Source organism: Bombyx mori, chromosome 10, assembly GCF_030269925.1.
Source record: "Bombyx mori chromosome 10, ASM3026992v2".
In the NCBI taxonomy this organism is placed as follows: domain Eukaryota; kingdom Metazoa; phylum Arthropoda; class Insecta; order Lepidoptera; family Bombycidae; genus Bombyx; species Bombyx mori.
The window spans coordinates 10,997,385-11,017,749 of record NC_085116.1 but is presented as its reverse complement, the minus strand read 5'-3'; the positions used below and the strand labels follow the sequence as shown (position 1 = coordinate 11,017,749).

Here is a 20,365-nt window from a genome sequence, read left to right as displayed (position 1 = left end):
CTGCCAAGGTCAATACGTGCAAATAAAAGCGATTCATAAGTTTATTGCATAATATAAAACAGGCGCTTATTCAAATATGAGGGAGAGTTAAAGTAAGGATTATAGTTATAGTTCTTGGATTTAGTCTTAACTTACCATTTTACACCGCGGATATATAAGTATTGTCATCCTATTTCTACATGTTAGACAACAGCTTGAAGAATTAATATTATTATATATAACACAATTGAGATTATGACCTCTCGTTTCAAGGTTGTTGTTAACTGCATTCAGCAATTGACACCAAATTTTTTACCCAAAAAAGTTTTTTTCCCCTACCTATTCGCCAGTAGAAAAAGGGGCTATTCTCGCTTCGCCCGGACGTGTAGATGACAAGGGCGGATCCAGCTTTGGCGCCAGGAGGGGGTCACATAGTCGTAGGCAAGTTAAGAACTTATAATTTAATTTTGATAACAATAGATGTTCTTCAATTAGTCCAAGTAAATTCAAGTCCTGAAACTAGCTCAGGGGGGGTCATGACCCCCATGAAACCCCCCCCCCAGGATCCGTCGTTGGTAGATCAGCTAACAGACTCAACCTGTTGCTAACCTACCAACCCTAGCAAGAGAAGCGCTTCGCAGAATCTACCACCGTATCGGAATCGCGACCCACCCAGAAGATCTGAAGAGAAGCTTAGTGGGCAAAACAATTTACTGCACATCTTAATAACAAGTAAAACATATCGGCACCACTAAGGGTCGGCTTGTCACAAAAAAATATGCAATATAGTGAGAACCTGCGGAGGCTTTGTGTTTGATTTTTTTTGTTTGATTTTAAAAGCCCCCAACGCAGCGGACAGTGATTACTTAGTGATGTCACGGCAGTTACAGGAAGCCACAATATGTTTCAAGAAATTGGATACTCACCAATCCAAGTATAATAAAAAAACAAACTAATAATCTCACAGAATAACAATTAAAACTAACTGGATCACCCTTAACTAATTAAGATATAAAACACCAAATTAAACAGTTCAAAAAATTCGTAACATAGGTATCAGCAGAATTTTGTTCTATTGAAATACTTATTTAATAACAACTTGAAAAGTTGGTTTTCTTTTAAATTTGGGTTAAATGATCTATTTCAGTTTTTATTGACATTCCTAGTAGACCCAAAGCGAGAAGAGCTGTGGGGTGTGTTAAAGAATATAAAGAGCCCAATATCATCACAATCAAAAAACCTGATACATGAATACCTATGAGATAGTTCACTTATCGATATTGTTCAATCATAGTTGAATGAACAAGCTCACGACCCACCTGATGATAAGCAGTTGCCGAAGCCCATCGACATGACAACATCCACCTTGAGACATTAGGTTTTAATCAATCACATAAGCTCGATCAACCCTTTACACTTTCCAGTTTTAGTTTCGGCTTACTACTTTTTGACAGATATAGGGCGGCGGTAGCTACCCGTGCGGGAATACAATGCGCCTTTAAAATTATTATTTTGCGGGTGAGTTTTTATTACACGATGTTATTTTTTCATCGGGGAAATAATCCGTGAACAAAGGTTAAGTACCTATTACAAAAATTGACAACTGCCAGCGAGAAATTTGAACACTGATAAACACAGTCGCATCGCGATACGAGTACCTACACTGGACTTTTTATCGTTGGGCTACGGAATTAGCGGTTCTCGTCATGAGAATATTAATTTAAACTTAATTGATATTTAAGTTAACCGGTGAAAAAACATTTGTGCGTCTGTTATACATATATGACAAATCTACATACGAGATGGACATCGGTATTTCTATTCGGAAAACTTACTGAGTCACCATTTAATTAAGTGATTATTTAAGTTATTTAAATTCCATTTCTACATCTTAATAATATAATATAACTCTTTATTTAACACCACATGTACAGAGTAAGCATATAAAACAAATAATAGTTGGTGACATAAATTGGCGGCCTTATCGCTGAAAGCGATCTCTTCCAGGAAACCTTGCAGGGAGAGGAATAAGCAAACTGGATGGTGCTATATCTTAATAAACCTACATAAAAATATATATGTACTTATATACACATGTGAAAAATAAATACAATATAAGATAGACTTACATACGATTAAATATAAATAAATACTAAAAAATATGCAAGTAAATACAAAATAAGTAGCAACTTGTACAGTTATATCGTAGGAGCCATATTATTGTGCAAGGTAGTGCAATTTTAATCTGAACTTGTTAATTTCCGTCGAGGACGATTGTTTGATGCTTAAGGGTAGTGAATTCCATAAACGGACTGCTTCAACCGCAAAGGAATGGTCATAAAATTAAGTCCCGTGAGCCGGAAACTTCAGCATTAAATAGAACTTAGAACCTGTGTTTGCTAATAATAAAAATATATAAAAATTATACTACATCTCAAGCGGTACTGAAGAAGCAGTACCCATCACAGCCAATAATCTTATTAGCTTTCCGCTATAAACGCGTGCGTTCCCCCTACATTTTGGCACGTTTTACTACGAGCAGTAAAAGTAATTGCAAAAATGGAACATATCTTTCGACGTCGACCGATAATCTTTATTCCACACAAAACTGAGTAAGTCGACGAGTTAATAAAACATAGCTTAGCATTCTTTGTTTGTAGAACAAGAAAAAAAATAAACAAGAGGCATGTATAATAGACAATTGCCCCTGTTTTCGCTATAATATATTCAGAAGCGGTCATATGTAAGGTAGTGTACGTCTGCGTAAGAAAGTGGTCTAGACACGCGATGACACAGGGAGTATTTTGCTAAATTTACATAATGCTTGAGCTCTTCGATAAGACAGAATTTTCAATTGAACACTCTGTAATACGAGAAAGAAGATGTTTCCACATTGAAAGTGAACTCATGACATATGTCACATTTATCTATTACCGGAACCTATAATATTAAAGTTTCTATTGCTCACACCTGTTGTCACAAAGTTGTGCATTTTAAAAGAGAACGCTTAATTTCTTCATAGCTAAAATAGATACGACAGTGGTACGATTTTCACGGTGAATTTATAAAGCATCTTGTAAAAAAAAAAATACGATTTTTTTTATCTGCGTAATTACCAACTGTAAAGCTATTGTGAGCCCGCGCATTTAGGCAACACTCTCTACTACGAAGAATGAAATCCAGGACAGTCGTAATCTCTATATATAAAAATCTCTATATATAAAAATGAATTGCTGTTCGTTAGTCTCGCTAAAACTCGAGAACGGCTAAACCGATTTGGCTAATTTTGGTCTTAAATTATTTGTGGAAGTCCAGAGAAGGTTTAAAAGGTAGATAAATATGAAAATGCTCGGAATTAAATAAAAATAACAATTTTGTTTTCCCTATGATGTGTCCCCCGTCGGACGGATTCCTTTAGTTTGTCGTGTATTTATCGATTGAGGCACTACGAAGTCTGCCGGGTCCGCTAATAAATATATACAATTGAGACTTCGTGTCTCAAAGAGAATGATGACATTGATGTTGTAAAGGCCATAGGCTCTAGTAAATACCAGGTTCACCATAAACTACCATAAGTACCGTAGGGTTCGTGGAGTCGGAGTGGTGGGGATCGAAGGGGTTTAGTCGGTTGTCGGTTTTGCGGGGCGGGTCTGACGCGGCTGACGCCGCACAGCGCCTCGCGCGCCTTTGTCAAAGCGTAGTCTCCCGACAGGAATTGGTAGAAGAGGAGAACTTTGCTCTTCCTATTCTCTCTCTTCTTCTCTGGAGGCATCGGAGTCCGACATAACACGGTTTGTTACCCCTCTCGACCGGGTATCCGTAAACGGATTCCCCAGCGTTAAAAGGTTCACCATAAGCTCCTCTGCCCTTTAAGACCACTAGAATATTTTTTCTAGATTGGAATCATTTCTCCATCTCAGATATTAATTACCAAGAACTTAATGAACGTAACGTCTATTGGTCATAAATTCACGGGAAATTTCCCTTATTTTTATTTTTTTACGTATGATAACGCCACACAGATACTTAGTTAAAATTCACCAATAACTGCTACATACACTGCCTACAGAATCTATCACGTTATCTATCTAGTCAAACGAACTTTGCACTAATTCAATTATTAATTACTCAATCAAGCAATACATCTCGCAATTATCACAGCTAGACAAATTATAAATAGACTTATATTGTAAATATGTATTAATTCGTTCTGTAAACATATTCAAAAACATTCGAGACAAATGAAAATAATATGTTAAGAAATAGTAGGTAGTAGAATAGCATGAAACCGCAATTTTAGACGCGTTGACTTTATATCGCTATTATAAAACAATGACGCATTTTTTTTTCATACTCATAACTATTAATCATACTGGCGATTGAAATCTATCTATGAATCTTTATAATGGAATAAACAAAATTTCGGAAACTTAAGCATGAATACTTCAAATAAAATGAAGAAATGTGAAGGGTTTTTAATTATTTGTGTGCACAAAGAGTATTTGCGTTATTCTTTTATTTAGAAAATAACATTAATGTAACTTTTTTTTCACTGCCTAATCTTTGATAGGCTATTTTAACTAATGATTAGTGAATATTGGAATCTACTACCAGATCGAAATCGCCTTTAACCTTAAACTGTTCTTCATACAGCTCTATCACTGCTTTACTGCGCCTTTTAGGATTAGAATAGAATAGTTCATAAACAGTGCGTTTCCAGAGATCCACGTACCATCCGGCTTTAGAATGAGCTCCCCTCTACGGTGTTTCCCGAGCGCTGTTACATGTGCTTCTTCAAACGAGGCTTGTAGAGAGTATTAAGCGGTAGGCAGCGGCTTGGCTCTGTCCCTGGCATTGCTGACGTCCATGAGCAACGGTAACCACTCTCTTTCAGGTGGGCCGTATGCCGGTCTGCCCATATGGCAATTAAAAAAAATTAGAATATTCGGATCTTCCTTAGGGATTACCTCTGTCATTTTAATAATTTAATATTAAACGCTGTCAAAATTTTACTTTCCTTTGTTAAGCATTTCCAGAATTGCGAGAAATACTAAAGCGGATTATTTATTTTATTTATTATTTTTTTTTTTTTTTTATTATTTACATCGCGTGCCCTGCGAAAACTATTGATGATAGAATAAAATAATGTACTACGACTTTGTAGAACACATTATTATTTACAAAAAGTGTCGCGACACAATATGTCTAGCTATTGTAATTATGCCGCAATAAGTGTTCTTTTATTTAAAAAAAATAAAACAACGTCAAATATCGTTGAAATTTTTGTTAAAGACCCGAGCGGAGCCGGAGCGGGCCGCTTGTTTCCCATATAGGAGAAACATTTTGAAGTACGTTAATAATGTAAATAGAACGACTTCGTAGAAAAAAAACTCTCTCCTTCAATAAAGGATTTACGTAAATTAATGTCAACATTCTCTCATAAAACTATGACTAGGGTCATAAACTATGTTTACTATGAGCCTTATCAGGTTATCTAGTAAAACATTCGTTTAATGAACTTATTTTTACCTGCTATCGCTTTATCTAAGGCACCTTAACTAAATACCTACTGGCGCAATGTGCGTAAATAATCGTTATCATAGCGATTAGAATCAAAATCTTCAAATTCACGTAGTGTAGCAGCCATGTCATGCCTTTATCTTTAAAATAAATACACTCATGCAAAGGTGTGTATTGCATCAACGTTGCGTCAGTGACAATATGTAAGAACTAAATTTACATATTCAGATTTAAAATGTGATCATCAGAAAATTGCTTTCCTTGGCGAACACTAAGTATTGAAGAAATTTATCAGAAATAACCTAGCAGATTACGGATACAACAGTTGTTACAAGAACAAATGCCACTCAAACTAAATTTGAAAAAATAGTCTCAGCGTCTAACCCTCGGTTCATGCCGTCGTCAATTAGCATGTCGTTTGAAGACGCGTTTCTGTGTCGTTTTTCACACATTCGTATTAGAACGTATAAGACAAGCCGCGTAAAATCTAAACTATCCCGTAAAGCTTTATGCTTAAAGTATGTTATCCCGTGTCGAATGTCACATTTCGCTTTCCGTAAGCGGCAAGCGCGAGGCGAAGGTATTAAGCAGTGTGCACGACATATGAGTAATGACAACAAGGCAGTGGCGTGTATCGTCTCCGAATGTTCCCAGATGTGCGTCTGGATGCACGGATTGCACGAGTTATGCAAGTTGAAGAAATATTAGTACGTAACAGAAACATAAATTCCTGGAAGACGTCATTGCATTATAAATTTAAAACGAAATTTGTCTATGAATATATATTCATGTATTTAAACAATCTTAAACTGTTATTTATCTCTAGTGTTTAGAAGCTGTAAAAACATTTGGTAAAATACAGCGACAGTCCAACAGCACATTCAACAAATAGCTTGGGTGAACTAAATTATATAATGATTGAAAAAATGTAGACTAAGATAATATTTATTAAAAATACAATATTTAAAAAAAGAGGATCAATATATTCTAAGTATCCTTTATATTTACAATAAAAATTATAATAAAAGACAAATAAAAACGAATTAATGTAAAGTCACTCTTATTTCATTCAATTAACAATTTTTAGTGTTACCAATACTATGCAGTTTTGGTGATCGTAAACCAGTGTATAATAATAATATTTAAAAAAAAATTAAGCCCCCCTATTTAAACAGAATATAATATTATCTAATAACATAAATTTACATTACAATATTACCGTGTAAGAAATTGTTCAATGCATGAAATTAAATCATTTCAAATTGTTTTTGTATTTCTAATCTTTTCAATAATTAAATTGTAATTCTTAATGTAAAGATGTAGGTAATTCAAGTATATAAAGACTATAATCGAATGGTTGATTATATTATCCGAATCAATGCCTTATCACTAAAGCCCTAGGATATTGAAAAATAAATGGGATTAAAAGAGCATTAATATAAAATTAGCAACATTTCTTTTAATCCTTCGGAATTGAATTTCAAATTTTTTTGCCTGTCCTGTTTTATGTGTTCTAAAGAAATGTTCGCACGCACACACCCATATCTATTTGTGGCCAGGCCGAAATAACTGGCAAAACGAAACGTATATCCGGTCCCTGTGAGCTGGCTCTGAAACTGTTGTTTGTTCGCATACGACCAGCGAACGCTTTGTAAGGGGGGATTATACCGCGATTTGTGGTAAAGCGGACCGTCCGCTCTAAAATATGGTCTTTTTTTCCTACCTAAGCTGATAGCCTTGAGAGGCTATTTCAGCGTAACCTTAACTAGTGAGCTCACGGGGCTCAAGCCGGAGTGATGCTAACACTGACCATAGCAAGAGCAGTGCTTCGCAGTGCAGTGAATCTACCACCGGATCGGAAACGCGACCCACTGAGAAGATCCGGCGAGAAACTCAGTGGGGTGTGTCTATGGGTTAATTCGCTCGTCGAGCCCTTCGTCGCCAGCGACCGATACTAATTGTAGTAAGATAGTCCAGGCTGTAATCATGTTTGAATATTTTTTTAAAACAAAAAAAATACTACAACTTTGTTACTTGGAATTATTTAAATCAGTGATTAAACAATTTTATCACTTAGCGATTACGATTATTCCGCTTAATAATCGACGATTACAATATCCATTAGGTTTACTTCGGTTTTTAAGAAAACATTCAAGTACAGTAAATAAATAAGGTATAGGTTTATCGAGAAAACAACATTACTAACCTTTTCGTAGTTACTCTGTTCTATTTTCGATCATAAATATTCTCTACATAACTGCATTGATAACTTCGACGATTACGATTAATCGTAAAGAAAACATATTACGATTTTAATTATATTGTGATTAATATCTAATATTTTGGGTTAACGTTGGATTAATTTCACAAAATGTGATATTTAATGTTTTACTATAGGTATTTGTGATTACAGTACAATATACCGTTGTCAAAATTATTTGAAACTGTAGCTAGCTTTTAGATTTTAACAAAAATTGTTCATGTTCAGTCATGTTTATTTACATACAAAAAAGAACTAAAAGTGTATTAAGGTCTGGAAACTTATTTGACTTGACGTTTTATCTATATGATAAGAGGATCCTAGGTGTTAGATAAACGCCAAAAATTTTCTCTGTTGAAGTTTGGATATGTTATAATTACGATAACTTCGCACACCTTACCATACCTTGTTAATTATAATTTCAGAATTGTTCGTAAAAGCAATATTAAGCAATTGATGACGCTGACTCGACATTAAATTTTAATTGAATAGATATTGTCCTATCGTGTGATCCAGCATATTAATTACTACGATAAACTTGAAAAATTAAAATAGGATGTGCTTGGCACGTCATTTCAGTGGCTCATAACTCAATTTTACAAAAAATAATCAACATTTCATATACTCGTAACAAAGCTGCCACACGTAGATGACAACTGGTGAAAAGAACGTCGCCGATGTATTTACTCGACTAGCTAATTATAAATGTTGTCAAAATTTCTATTTTTAATTAGGTTTTCAGTTCAAACATAACTGTTTGTTATTTATCAAGACTCTGTTATTATAATTTTTTAAATTATAATGTTGTATAATATGTAAATCCTGATCCTTCTTGCAGTGTACTTATGCGCTTCGGTTGGAATGGTAATACATATTTTTACCAGCATGGAAACTTCGATCTCATGAGTATCGGAATTCAAGTCGTCTCAAACTTTCGGGAAACGTAAAACCTTGTGCAAGCCGTGACAATGAAGGCAAATATTTATTGTTAAAGCTCTTTAAAACATCGATATTTAGGCTGTAAATACCTGTGAGCGTTTATAAAAAATAATATACTATAAAACTAATGTAAAAACGTTAAGAATATTTTTATTTACATAAACAAAACTTATAGGTCTCGAGGCAAATACAGTGTTGCTTATTTTATACCAGAATATATCAACGAGAAAAATTTAACGGAGAAGCCAGCTCGTCTACTGGTCCTATCATCGTGCTGAAACATTACTATTTTCTTTGCTTGGCAACATCAAGTTACTATCTGAGTGTCTAAATTTCTGACATCATCACAATATTACATCGAGTTAAAAATAAACTAGGATAATCCAGTTCGTACAGCGTTACGAACTCAGGACTTTGCATTATTCAACATATGCAAAATATCCGATTTAATAATAGATGAGAGTCTGAGGTGAACTTCTCACAATAGACTTAGAAATGAGTTGCAGCCTTTTCAGTATAAGAAAGGAACTCGCAGTCCTTTGTCTACAGGAAATTCAATGGTAATTTCGTCCCCAACAGAATGATCTCGATTTATCTAGGAAACAATCTAAAATCCAATTGATAAACTAACAAGTCTAAGAAGGAGATAATGCTGTTTAAAAATAAATAACACCAGTTACAGGGCACTTGAAATGAAAATAGAATTGCTTTCGGAATGAACACACAAGATGATATTGATCTGATTTATTGCATTTTCGAAGTTCCATGAAGTAAGTGTAGACCACGCACTTTATTTTTATTGATGTTTTTTTTAACTCCATACGACTATTTTATGTTTCCGCGTGCTTAAGTATTTCATTATCAGTGCAATCAGAATATATTTGACGTCAGTCACATAATTTATATTAACTTATAGTACTATTGTTAGTAGCATTAACGGCGATTACTCATCATGAGTTTTATTCCTTGTATATGACATGTAATAGACGTCCTCACTGAACAATAGCTTCAAGTGGCGAAGCAAATCGTTGAAGACCGAAGTAAATTGTGAGACCGCTGTATAAATGATTAACTTTCGTCAAACAGTTCTTAATATTTTTAATTAGTTAAAATTAATTATTAATGATTTTTAAATTAATTTATTGGAATAACACATTTAAAAAAACAGTCGGGGCAGACTTTATCACTACACGGATAATTTGGGTAAACTGAGAAACTCTCTGCTTTGTGTTGTATGTTCCAAGACAGTGTCCTTGTAAATTTCCCATCATATTTGCCAAGTACCACATAGCTCTGTAATGAGCTCGATTCTACAATGTATTCAGAGCAATATCAGTGGCAGAACCTCCGACCCAAAAGAGTCCTTATCATTATACTCGTAACGCGGCATGACTGTGCCCCTGGAATTGCCAGCGTCCATGAACTATATTAAGCACTTACCACCAGGTGAACCATTTGCTCACCTGGTGGTAAGTGTCTGTACATGATAGTGTCGCATTAAAATCAGCTAATGACAATGATTTTTTATTGCCCTTGTCGGCAGACGGCCCACCAGATGATGAGTGGTTACCATAAATTGACACATTTTACCAAGAAATGTAAAACAATATCCCTATAATATTAATTAAAAATAATATCTTAATGTAATTTTAAAACTGGTCATCATCAACATTGCTTCTGCGTTGCATTTAATTTACTTTTTGAAACCAAAACAAAGATCTGCGGTGAGCGTTAATAGTCCCAGCTACATAGTTATTAAAGTAAAGTTTGAAACCTCGAGCGCGAGAAGGTACCTTAAGTACGTAAAGAAATATTGAAAAAACTTCGCATTGTGTAGTTAAATTTGTATGAATATAATTTGGTTAATTTGATATTTTAATTTAATTAATCACACACATATTTTTAATTACAACCTCTCAATATTGGGTAACCGTACATGAGAAACAAATTAGTAGTTTCTAAATTTTAAAATGGTTTTACTATAAACACTAATTTTGGGTAATATTTAACTACCAACAAAGTAACGTAAGTACTTCTAATCTCCCCAAAGTAACCACGCGAGTTAATAAACTGCTGCTTGCCTTAAAAAGTGTTTAAAGCAAAATTATTGAACACTTCGATAACCAAACCTGTAATAACTTGTCCTTGGTCCAATACGAAAACAGCGATCATTCAATTATTCACTCGAAACGACACTAAGCCTATTGTAAACAAAACTAACATAATAAACGGTAAAGTCAATGTTATCCCAAGAGTTATTGAGAAATATAGGTCATTAAAATGCCATTAGTGTTGTAAAACGTGCGGATAATTTGGAGAACTATAGTTTTCCTTCCGGTCTCATTAAAAGATACCAAATGCAATTTTAAAAACCGCATGTAAGCAGATTTCTTTTCGGACAAGCACGGTTTTCTCGTGACCAGAGCGCTGTGATTTATCATAGTGGATTACATAGTATTATAGTGTTAATACAGTGAAACATTATCACTGGATTTTGTCACGAGTCCAATATTTTACAATCTGACAGGATTTTCAGTATTACAAAAATACCTGATTCAGATATAGAACCAACATTATTTGTACAATAAAATGTACCTGTCAAACTTATCAGTGGTCGTGATTGATTCTGATATTTAAAAAGTTCAGACAGTTTGATAATTGAGGACTTAGATATTTGTTACGCAGAGATTATGGGAAACTGTACCAGCCCACTATCGAACGTTTTGATAAGAGTCCGTGAGTCGTCATAAAAGTTTCAAAAATTATCTTATCGCCACGGCTCCAGTAACGTGCAAACATCTTAACCAAATAGTGTACACTAGAACGAATTTCATTACACTTTTTACATAGGACATTGACCAAATCCGATTGGTGGAGAATATTTTGAGACGACATTAACTACTTTAAATTTAATTTTATCTTTTTCGTTATACAAGTTTTGAACTAACTCGTTTGTATCGTCAAGTATTTCAATACCATACCAGTAGCGTCTAATTTTATCAAAAATGTTTTTCTATTAAATTTATTAACATTACGATACCGTACGCCTACGAGTGATATTTTTAGTCAAAAGACCCGATAAATGGAAAATGAAATTAGCTCTAAATAGCTGAGTAATATATTGAACTTTTCTTTTTCCTTTCCTTCCTTGTAAAGTATTTTTGTCTGAAAGCATCATTTTACTTTATCCAATAGCTAAGTAAGATTCAAACAAAAAAAGGGCATTCAAATCTAATGAAGCCTTTTTATAAGATATTTTTAAATTTTAATGAACAATACATATTTTGTAGATCCTAATCATTTTAGCTTTTACTTTTCGTAATGCAAAAAGTATTGTAACAGTATCATTCAGATTTGTGCGGCAGACTCTGATATCCCCGATAGTCGCCGTAATAATAAATGCAACGCTCTAGATATCCTATCTCTAACCTAAGAAGTTGGCATGAACGTAGAGGATCAAAGTGCGGCGTGGGCGCTTGACCTAATACCACACGCACCACATCAGTCGCGTACGCGCAACAAACCTTTAGTGTACTACAGTCATGATCATAATTAATTTGTTTGTGCACCATTATGATGGTCTATATTACACATCCTCTTTATTCCGTATGTCACAGTTGGTTAAAGACTGAGTAATTTAGGTTTACACCATCGTATGAAACCGAGATTACCTCTATATCCCTGTTCACGTGTAAAGAAGGATTTGAATAAAACAATGAATTCGAATTTATCTTGTATTTTATGTCTTTATATTTGTTATTTTTTTGTCAATGTCATTACCGATAGCAATTACAATACAGGTTTAATTTAGATGTATTTTAAATAATTCAAAACTATCACGTTATGATTGAATTAAAAACTTTCGAACTCGTGTCTACGGAAATACGCCGCTATCGTGTTCTTAGATTGAGGTTATGTTGTGATAACAGTTTCGATACAAACGCCGGTAAGAATTCAGGTTTCAGAAATATACAACTGAATTCCAATGATGATAAAGCCGAAAATAGCTCGACCGCCTGTGGAGCGAAAGGTCGGAAGGTGGCAACGGAGGATGCGCGCGCATCCGGCATGGCCGCCTTCGCACATCTGACTTCTGTATTATATCCATAAAATATCGGTTTTTACCGCAAATTCAAAATATATTTTAATTTTCCAACGTTAAAAAACGTAACTTTCATCAGTATTGACCTGTAGAAAGATACCCCATACCTTTAACAAAGTTTCGACAGCGACTTCAAGTAATCAGCTGATTAGCTAAACTTTTACCGGTGTTTACGAATTAAAATTTGAACTTCATCACAGAAACTTATCATTTCTTTTTAATTAAATATGTTTTAGTTGACTTTTGAGCGTTTTGCTGGTGACTGGGCATCACCGGCGGACGCACGTGATGCACTTCCGCCGGTGAAATGAGCGCGACCTGCCACCGCCGAGCGTACCTGGACTAGTCTGCCAGCTGAGTCCTCCGACGAACATCTTCCTGCAAGATAAACATAACTGTCAAGCACGTGAACGTGAACAAAACTCTTGAAAGTTCATCAGGAGATAGAAGACGTACCCCGGGTCGTTGGGCACCTCTGCGGGGCTTCGGGCCACATCCTGGTTCTGGGTCTCCATGGGGCTCGGGGCCGGCACGCGGTGCGAGCCGGTCGGCACTACGACTACGATCGAGCGATACGCGGCGGGGACGGCTCCCGGAGTCGCTCGGCTGCACTACCGACTACCGGCACGAGACTGGCGCGGCACGGCGCACCCCTCCACGCAGAGCGCTGCCGCCCGCCTCCCGCCGCCCGCACCGTCGCATCGATTCATTCACTCCGTACACAATTATTCATACGGGCAGCACGACGGCGACGGACGCGAAGATCCGCGCGCTTCACCACCACGTGAGCGCGCGGCACGTGCTCGCGTCCCTCGCCCCGCCTCGCGACACGCACCGAGCACGCCCACCGAGCGCCCACTCCAACAGTCAGTACACCCTCTACTACAACTACCACGTGCTCAACAAACTTTACACAAAATTACAATTTCAATTTCTCTTAAGCTTCTGTAATTGTTATATTAGTTTTTATTAATGACGCAATGAATTACGAGTATATACCTATATGTCTTACAATTTTTTAAAGAAAAAGCCAAGAGACAATCTGACGTTAAACCAATTACTGTAAATAACATTTTTTCTAATTCACTAACTCCTATAATTCATAACCAATTCAATCGATGTAAAAAAAAAAATTTGTATTGAGTACTAAACAGCTTAAGTGTAAATATATAAAAACACAATGAAGTCGAGTACCGGAAATAACATGAATGAAAATTTTTAATGTTACTCAATGGAAGTATAAGCTTCAGGTAGAGCACGTGGCTTGTAGCGAATTGCTACGAAGCGCTACGCAACAGCCGCCCGCTACAATTGTAGCAGAACGTGTTTGGAGGTTTAACAACGTGACCGCAAATACATTGAATGCTGTCACAATAATATTGTTTGCTTGAAAGCAAAGGGTGTAAAAAGACACTATTCATTTAAGTTTCATTTATTTCCGAGATCATCGGATTACACCCTGCACGTAATATAGCCTGTTCATAACATAAACAAAATAACGAAATTTGCATTATGAACTGAATTTAAAACCTGCGATTTACTGGTGGTAGGACCTGTTGTGAGTCCGCGCGGGTAGGTACCACCGCCCTGCCTATTTTCTGCCGTGAAGCAGTAATACGTTTCGGTTTGAAGGGTGGGGCAGCCGTTGTAACTATACTGAGACCTTAGAACTTATATCTCAAGGTGGGTGGCGCATTTACGTTGTAGATGTCTATGGGCTCCAGTAACCACTTAACACCAGGTGGGCTGTGAGCTCGTCCAACCATCTAAGCAATAAAAAAAAAAAAAAAAAAAAAAAAAAAAAAAAAAAAAAAAAAAAAAAAAAAAAAAAAAAAAAAAAAAAAAGATTTCTAGCACAGGAGGCACGGGTGATGATATACTTAAGTATATCATCGACGAGATTTACGATCAATTTTTTCTGTTCCAATAAATAATTTAATCCCGCTTTTTCATGGCCAATGTTCCGTTATTAGTATATAGTTTTGCAGTTTTAACAGAGCAAAAATAAAAAACGCAATGTGACATCGGATGTGGGTTTTATTGCCGGTCGCTTACAATGTTTTCTTTCTCACGCACGCGCTTACCTTGTACAAGTGCGTATATACAATAAGGTTAAGCTATCTTTAAATAGGAGACCGTATTCATTTTATGAAATTTACTGAATAGAATAATTATTCTGGAAACAATAAATAGGTCACTCAGAGTAGAGGTTCCATTATTTCCGACCAACCGACGAAATCCGATCTATTTTTAAAATAAAACCACTTACTGATGTGTCTAACAAACAACTCACCATTTCGGTTAGTGGTTTTAGTGTGAATTGTTAATTTTTTAATTGAATTGTCAGGCACTATTCAAATTAACTAGAATATTTCTTTTAAAAATTCTCAACATTTAATTGAGCCCGTCACCCTTACCGTTTACTATTACAATATTGTAATCAGTTTTAGCAATGTTTGTGGACACTTTATTTTTAACACGCATAACTTTCGAGACTATTAGACATATTGAGAAATGCCCAGTCTAGAACCAACGAATCCGTAACCAACATTTACTATTAAGAAACATAACATACACTCGAAAAACATTAGTCTCCTGGAACTATCGGGTAAAAATTGATACGTACCCAGTATTATAAGGTACACGTTATTTTAAACTATAACAGAATTAGGTCTAAAATATTAAACTAAAAATCAAATATGTACGTAAGACAAACATTTTCATTTATTTCTTAGTAATAAACACAACAAATCGTACCACAGACGGGCAATTACAACCATAAATTACAACCATAGATATAAAAGTGATGAAGCGTATGAAACTCAGATTGTTATACATAATCATTCAAATTTGACGTTTAACTATTAAAAATATGTATAATATAATACGTGAACAACGGAAATTGAAGTACCTTTTGTAGTAAAAACTGTCAACGAATGAATTTATTGTTTTTTATTAGTTATTCGGGATGCATGTCGTAATAATGGTATTGTGATAATATGACTCTCATTTAATTTATCTTTGAGAGATATAAAGTGAACGAATTTATCAATTTGTAAGTCCGCGCAGAGAAGTGTCTCCATGGGTTAATAGAGGGCAATGAACTAATCTAATAATCTTGTCTTTTAATATAATAATATGGTTATTTTCTTACGCGCCCATGTCTAATGGCTTAATGGTATTTAATGAATTTGTTTACTGCGGATTTTTTTAGCCAGAATAATTACAACATTACTTAGTGGAAAATTTTTACGGTTTCAGATACACAATATCCATTTGTTACAACAACAACAAATATTTTATTAAAATTTTAAATATCACATCGGATCAATTTCTGTCTTTAGTGTTGCTTTTAATGTAGCCACTTGTCATCTTAATGGTGTCATCTCATTGATGATGATCTAAGATATATTTTATTTAAAAAAAAAAATTAGTGACTTGAGGATTTAACCAATACTTTGTACTAAGAAAAAAGTCAAATACCTACCTATTATTTTTCTATTTCGTGTATATTTATCGTACGTGGTTCGCCGTTGCACTTTTAAAAGCGCCAGATCGGATTTAATCTTAAAATCGAATATACGAAATGTCAAAATTTTCTACTATCAAAAACGCACTTACTTATTTAAAATTGATAAAGGTTATATTTGATATTTTAATTGATTAGTTAATGATTATGAAACTAATATATTATGATTAGAGTTACTGAACAAAATGTTCATTGTATGTAACATTTTTTTTATATTTTACACAGGATTATAGATCGTTTTTTTTTTTTGTATTCATACCTTAGAACTTTTACCTTAAAACAAATAATTCTCAAGAGAACGTCAACGCTGAAATCACTGTGGCATGTCATTTCAATAGAAATATGAAGACATACTATTTCGTATAAACTTTATATTGGGACCATAATTGTGATGAAGACGAAAAAAAATTCCTAAACAACAAAGATCACTTATTCTCTATGATTTAGTGTCATAGTGGAGAAAATGAACATAAACTCCATAATTTTGTTTTACTACATATTCTATTCTAGGTAAAATTGTTCACTAGTATTTAAAACACAACCTTGATTAGTACTTTCATTTTGAGAAAGTTAAATTTAAGTAAATAATGTCACTATATTTATTATTATAGTTCAATACAATTGACACGAATTTTAAACAAACATTGTAAAAGTGGAATGAAAAGTTGTCAAAAGCTTATTTAGTCTCGTTAAAGTTTAATAAAATATTCAGAACATTTATCGTTATGAGGTTTATTATTATGACTAAAGTCAGCTTAGGACTAAGGTGAAAATAGGCCAAAAATTTTTAACATTTTTCTGTTTCGTACTAAAAAAGGTTTATTTATATTAAAATATCGATTGTCTTATTCAGAAAGCAATCGGTATATTTTGGAACAAAAGATAGGTGTTTTTAATATACTGTAGACCAGCAGACGAGCTCATAGCTCAAATAGTATTAAATGGTTTTCTAAGTCCATGGACTGAAAGCTTGAAAGCTACGTCCCCCACGATAAGACACGAGGTCAAATTACGTCCAGTACCTTTTCACCTCAGTTAACTCTCAACCGATTTTTTCAAACATACATTATACCTAGTCAGGTCATAAGTATTGTCACACAGTAAAAACTTTTCTTATAGAATGCTGGCCACAAAAAAGTTTATTGAATTCGAATTTCGAATTGTTCATGAAAATAAAAAATGTATACTTTTAGAATTTTACTCATTTTTAAATATGGAGTGGACGCTTAAAGAAGACCGTGTTGCAGTTATTGCGTTGCATCGTTGCAGTTACGCGCCAATTCAAATTTTTAACATACTGAAAAATTTGAATATAACCAAAAGATTCGTTTATCGTACCATCAAACGATACAATGAAGACTCTAGTGTAGATGACAGGTCAAGAAGTGGTCGCCCTCGGTCTGTTAGGACTCCAGCAGTGATAAAAGCTGTGAAGGCGCGAATTCAAAGAAATCCCAAACGTAAGCAGAAACTGTTGGCCCTTTAGATGGGATTAAGCAGAACCACGGTGAAAAGGGTGTTAAATGAAGACTTAGGGCTTCGGGCATATCGAATAAAAACAGGACATCGTTTGAATGCTCGTCTAATGGACCTGAGACTGAAGAGATGCCGCGCTTTGTTGAAGCGGTACGCGGGAAAAAAATATCGGGAAATTCTTTTTTCGGATGATAAAATTTTTACCGTAGAAGAGAGCTACAACAAACAAAATGATAAGGTGTACGCACACAGTAGTGAGGAAGCGAGCAACCGTATTCCGCGTGTCCAGCGAGGTCATTTTCCATCCTCGCTCATGGTATGGTTGGGAGTTTCTTATTGGGGCTTAACAGAGGTACATTTTTGTGAGAAAGGTGTAAAAACGAATGCAGTTGTGTATCAAAATACAGTCCTGACGAACCTTGTGGAACCTGTTTCTCATACCATGTTCAATAACAGGCACTGGGTATTCCAACAAGATTCGGCGCCAGCTCATAGAGCGAAGAGCACACGAGACTGGCTGGCGGCGCGTGAAATCGACTTCATCCGGCACTAAGACTGGCCCCCCTCCAGTCCAGATTTGAATCCGTTAGATTCATAGACCTATATAGTAGGGACACGACATATTGTTCTATACGTACAATTGCTTATATAAATAGCACCCATTTTGAAGGCACATACATAAACATATATCTATCTCGTTCTTACTCAGCACTTTAACTCGCAGGAAAACAATATAACAGTATTTCAGTGCGTGCATAAAATGAAACATGAATATACGTAAATATCTCCGTCTCCGTCTAATGAGGCCGAAAATCCGCCATGTTTAGCGCGCCAAATGTCATTGTCACGTCAGTTCGGCCGTCTGTTTTGGGTTGTACATTATTTATTGACTTTGATATCGATTTAATATGATTGATTATTTAAAATTTCATAATTTATCATGCTTAAAACATACAAAAATAATAATTAAAACGTATTTTATAGGATCTCAAGAAAGTCAATGCCCTAAAACTATTATCTATATGTATTTTAATTCATTATGGAGCCCTCATCCGAAAAATCCATTTTTCGGTCGGAATCTATTGATCATGACACTAATCATAAATACCACTTTAAAATATGTCATCATACATATTTAGACATTCTGTTTAGATATTTCGGGAAAAAGGCTACCGACAAAATCTCTTCGGAACTATTTAAATAAAATAGTTTTATTCCGCAGTGAGTAAAACACTATTGTAAATTTGTTAAATATTTAATAATTAAGTGATTTTAGAGAGGAAGTCACAAGGAATGACGTTTGTAATTAATGAATAAATGTTCTGTAGGTGTTTTTTTTTTCACGCGGTCCCTTGATAAGTTTAAAATTTTAATCACTCTCAAGCGAAAGTGATTCAAATGGTGCGGCGCACCTTCCTTGGGGTGCGCTGCGGTAGTATGTTACGGACTTTAGAGTCAGCAAAACAATTAAAATAGATTGTTATAGTCTAAGAAAAACACGTACTCAAAATACGATAACATTTAGCATGCTAGAAATGGGCTGATGGCTTTGAACTACGCCATATCTTTATGTTTTGCGACAAACGACAACTTTATAAAATCAGTGTAGCAACTTTTAAAAATCATCATATCGTTTACTTGGCAAATTCGAAGAACGAACTTGTCTTAGATTTCACCCATCTAAATCATATCATATTTGCACATAACAATATACCTACTTACTTCCCATTAAAGTATAAATTCTACAAATAAATAATACTCAACAATATTTAAAATAAAATGGGCCAAGAACGTTTATCGATAAAACCTGATAACATTGAAATCTTTTGTACAGCACTAAAGCCGCCATGTTTTGTGGCCAGATGACGTCACAGTGGCACGAAATTTTGATTGACGTTTCATTTCCATAGGTTTCCTACTTCATTGGTTAGATTACAAAATATGGCAACACTTGGAGGAAAAGGCGTGCTCAAAGCCTCATCCCAATTTGGAGTCACTCAAGACATCCTTGATTAAGGCAGCCGCCGATATTGACATGGACCTCGTTCGTGCTGCGATAGACGACTGGCCGCGCAGATTGAAGGCCTGTATTCAAAATCACAGAGGTCATTTTGAATAAACTTTAGTGTCATAAGAATCTATGTTTTGTTAAGTTCATTTTGGTATATGAATGGTTACATAATGAATAAACTTGTTTCAATTATTTTACATTAAACATGTGACAGAATTTATGACCTGACTATGTACTTTGAACCCAGTTTTTTTTTTTACTTTTACACAGAATACTTTTTCAATAGAAAATAGAAAATTAAAACGTCATTTGAACTTGACTTGAACTGAGACCTTAGAACTTATATCTCAAGGTGGGCGGCGCATTTACGTTGTAGATGTCTATGAGCTCTAGTAACCACTTAACACCAGGTGGGCTGTGAGCTCGTCCACCCATCTAAGCAATTTAAAAAAAAAGAGGGAAAAAGTCACCTCTTTCTGTAGATGTTGTAACATGGGGTTTAGATATTAACAGCGTTCCTGAGTATTATGTCGGCGTACTACGCCAACT

General features: G+C 35.0%; 1 protein-coding gene across 5 annotated transcripts in view; it reads right to left on the bottom strand.

The window, feature by feature from the left end:
- Positions 1-13,554, bottom strand: part of LOC101742820 (RNA-binding protein Musashi homolog Rbp6) — a 557,845-nt gene extending 544,291 nt beyond the window's left edge. For 4 of the 5 annotated variants that reach the window (XM_004923172.5, XM_012697537.4, XM_012697536.4 and 1 more), the window contains exons 1-2: positions 13,257-13,519; positions 13,138-13,178 (exon numbers count right to left, since the gene is read on the bottom strand). In XM_004923172.5, coding sequence (XP_004923229.1) covers positions 13,138-13,178; positions 13,257-13,315 — 100 coding nt within the window. In that variant the 5' untranslated portion in view covers positions 13,316-13,519. Of the gene's footprint in view, positions 1-13,137; positions 13,179-13,256 lie in introns of all 5 variants that reach the window. The other variant, XM_012697538.4, reaches the window with a different exon arrangement.
- Positions 13,555-20,365: the final 6,811 nt, after the last annotated feature.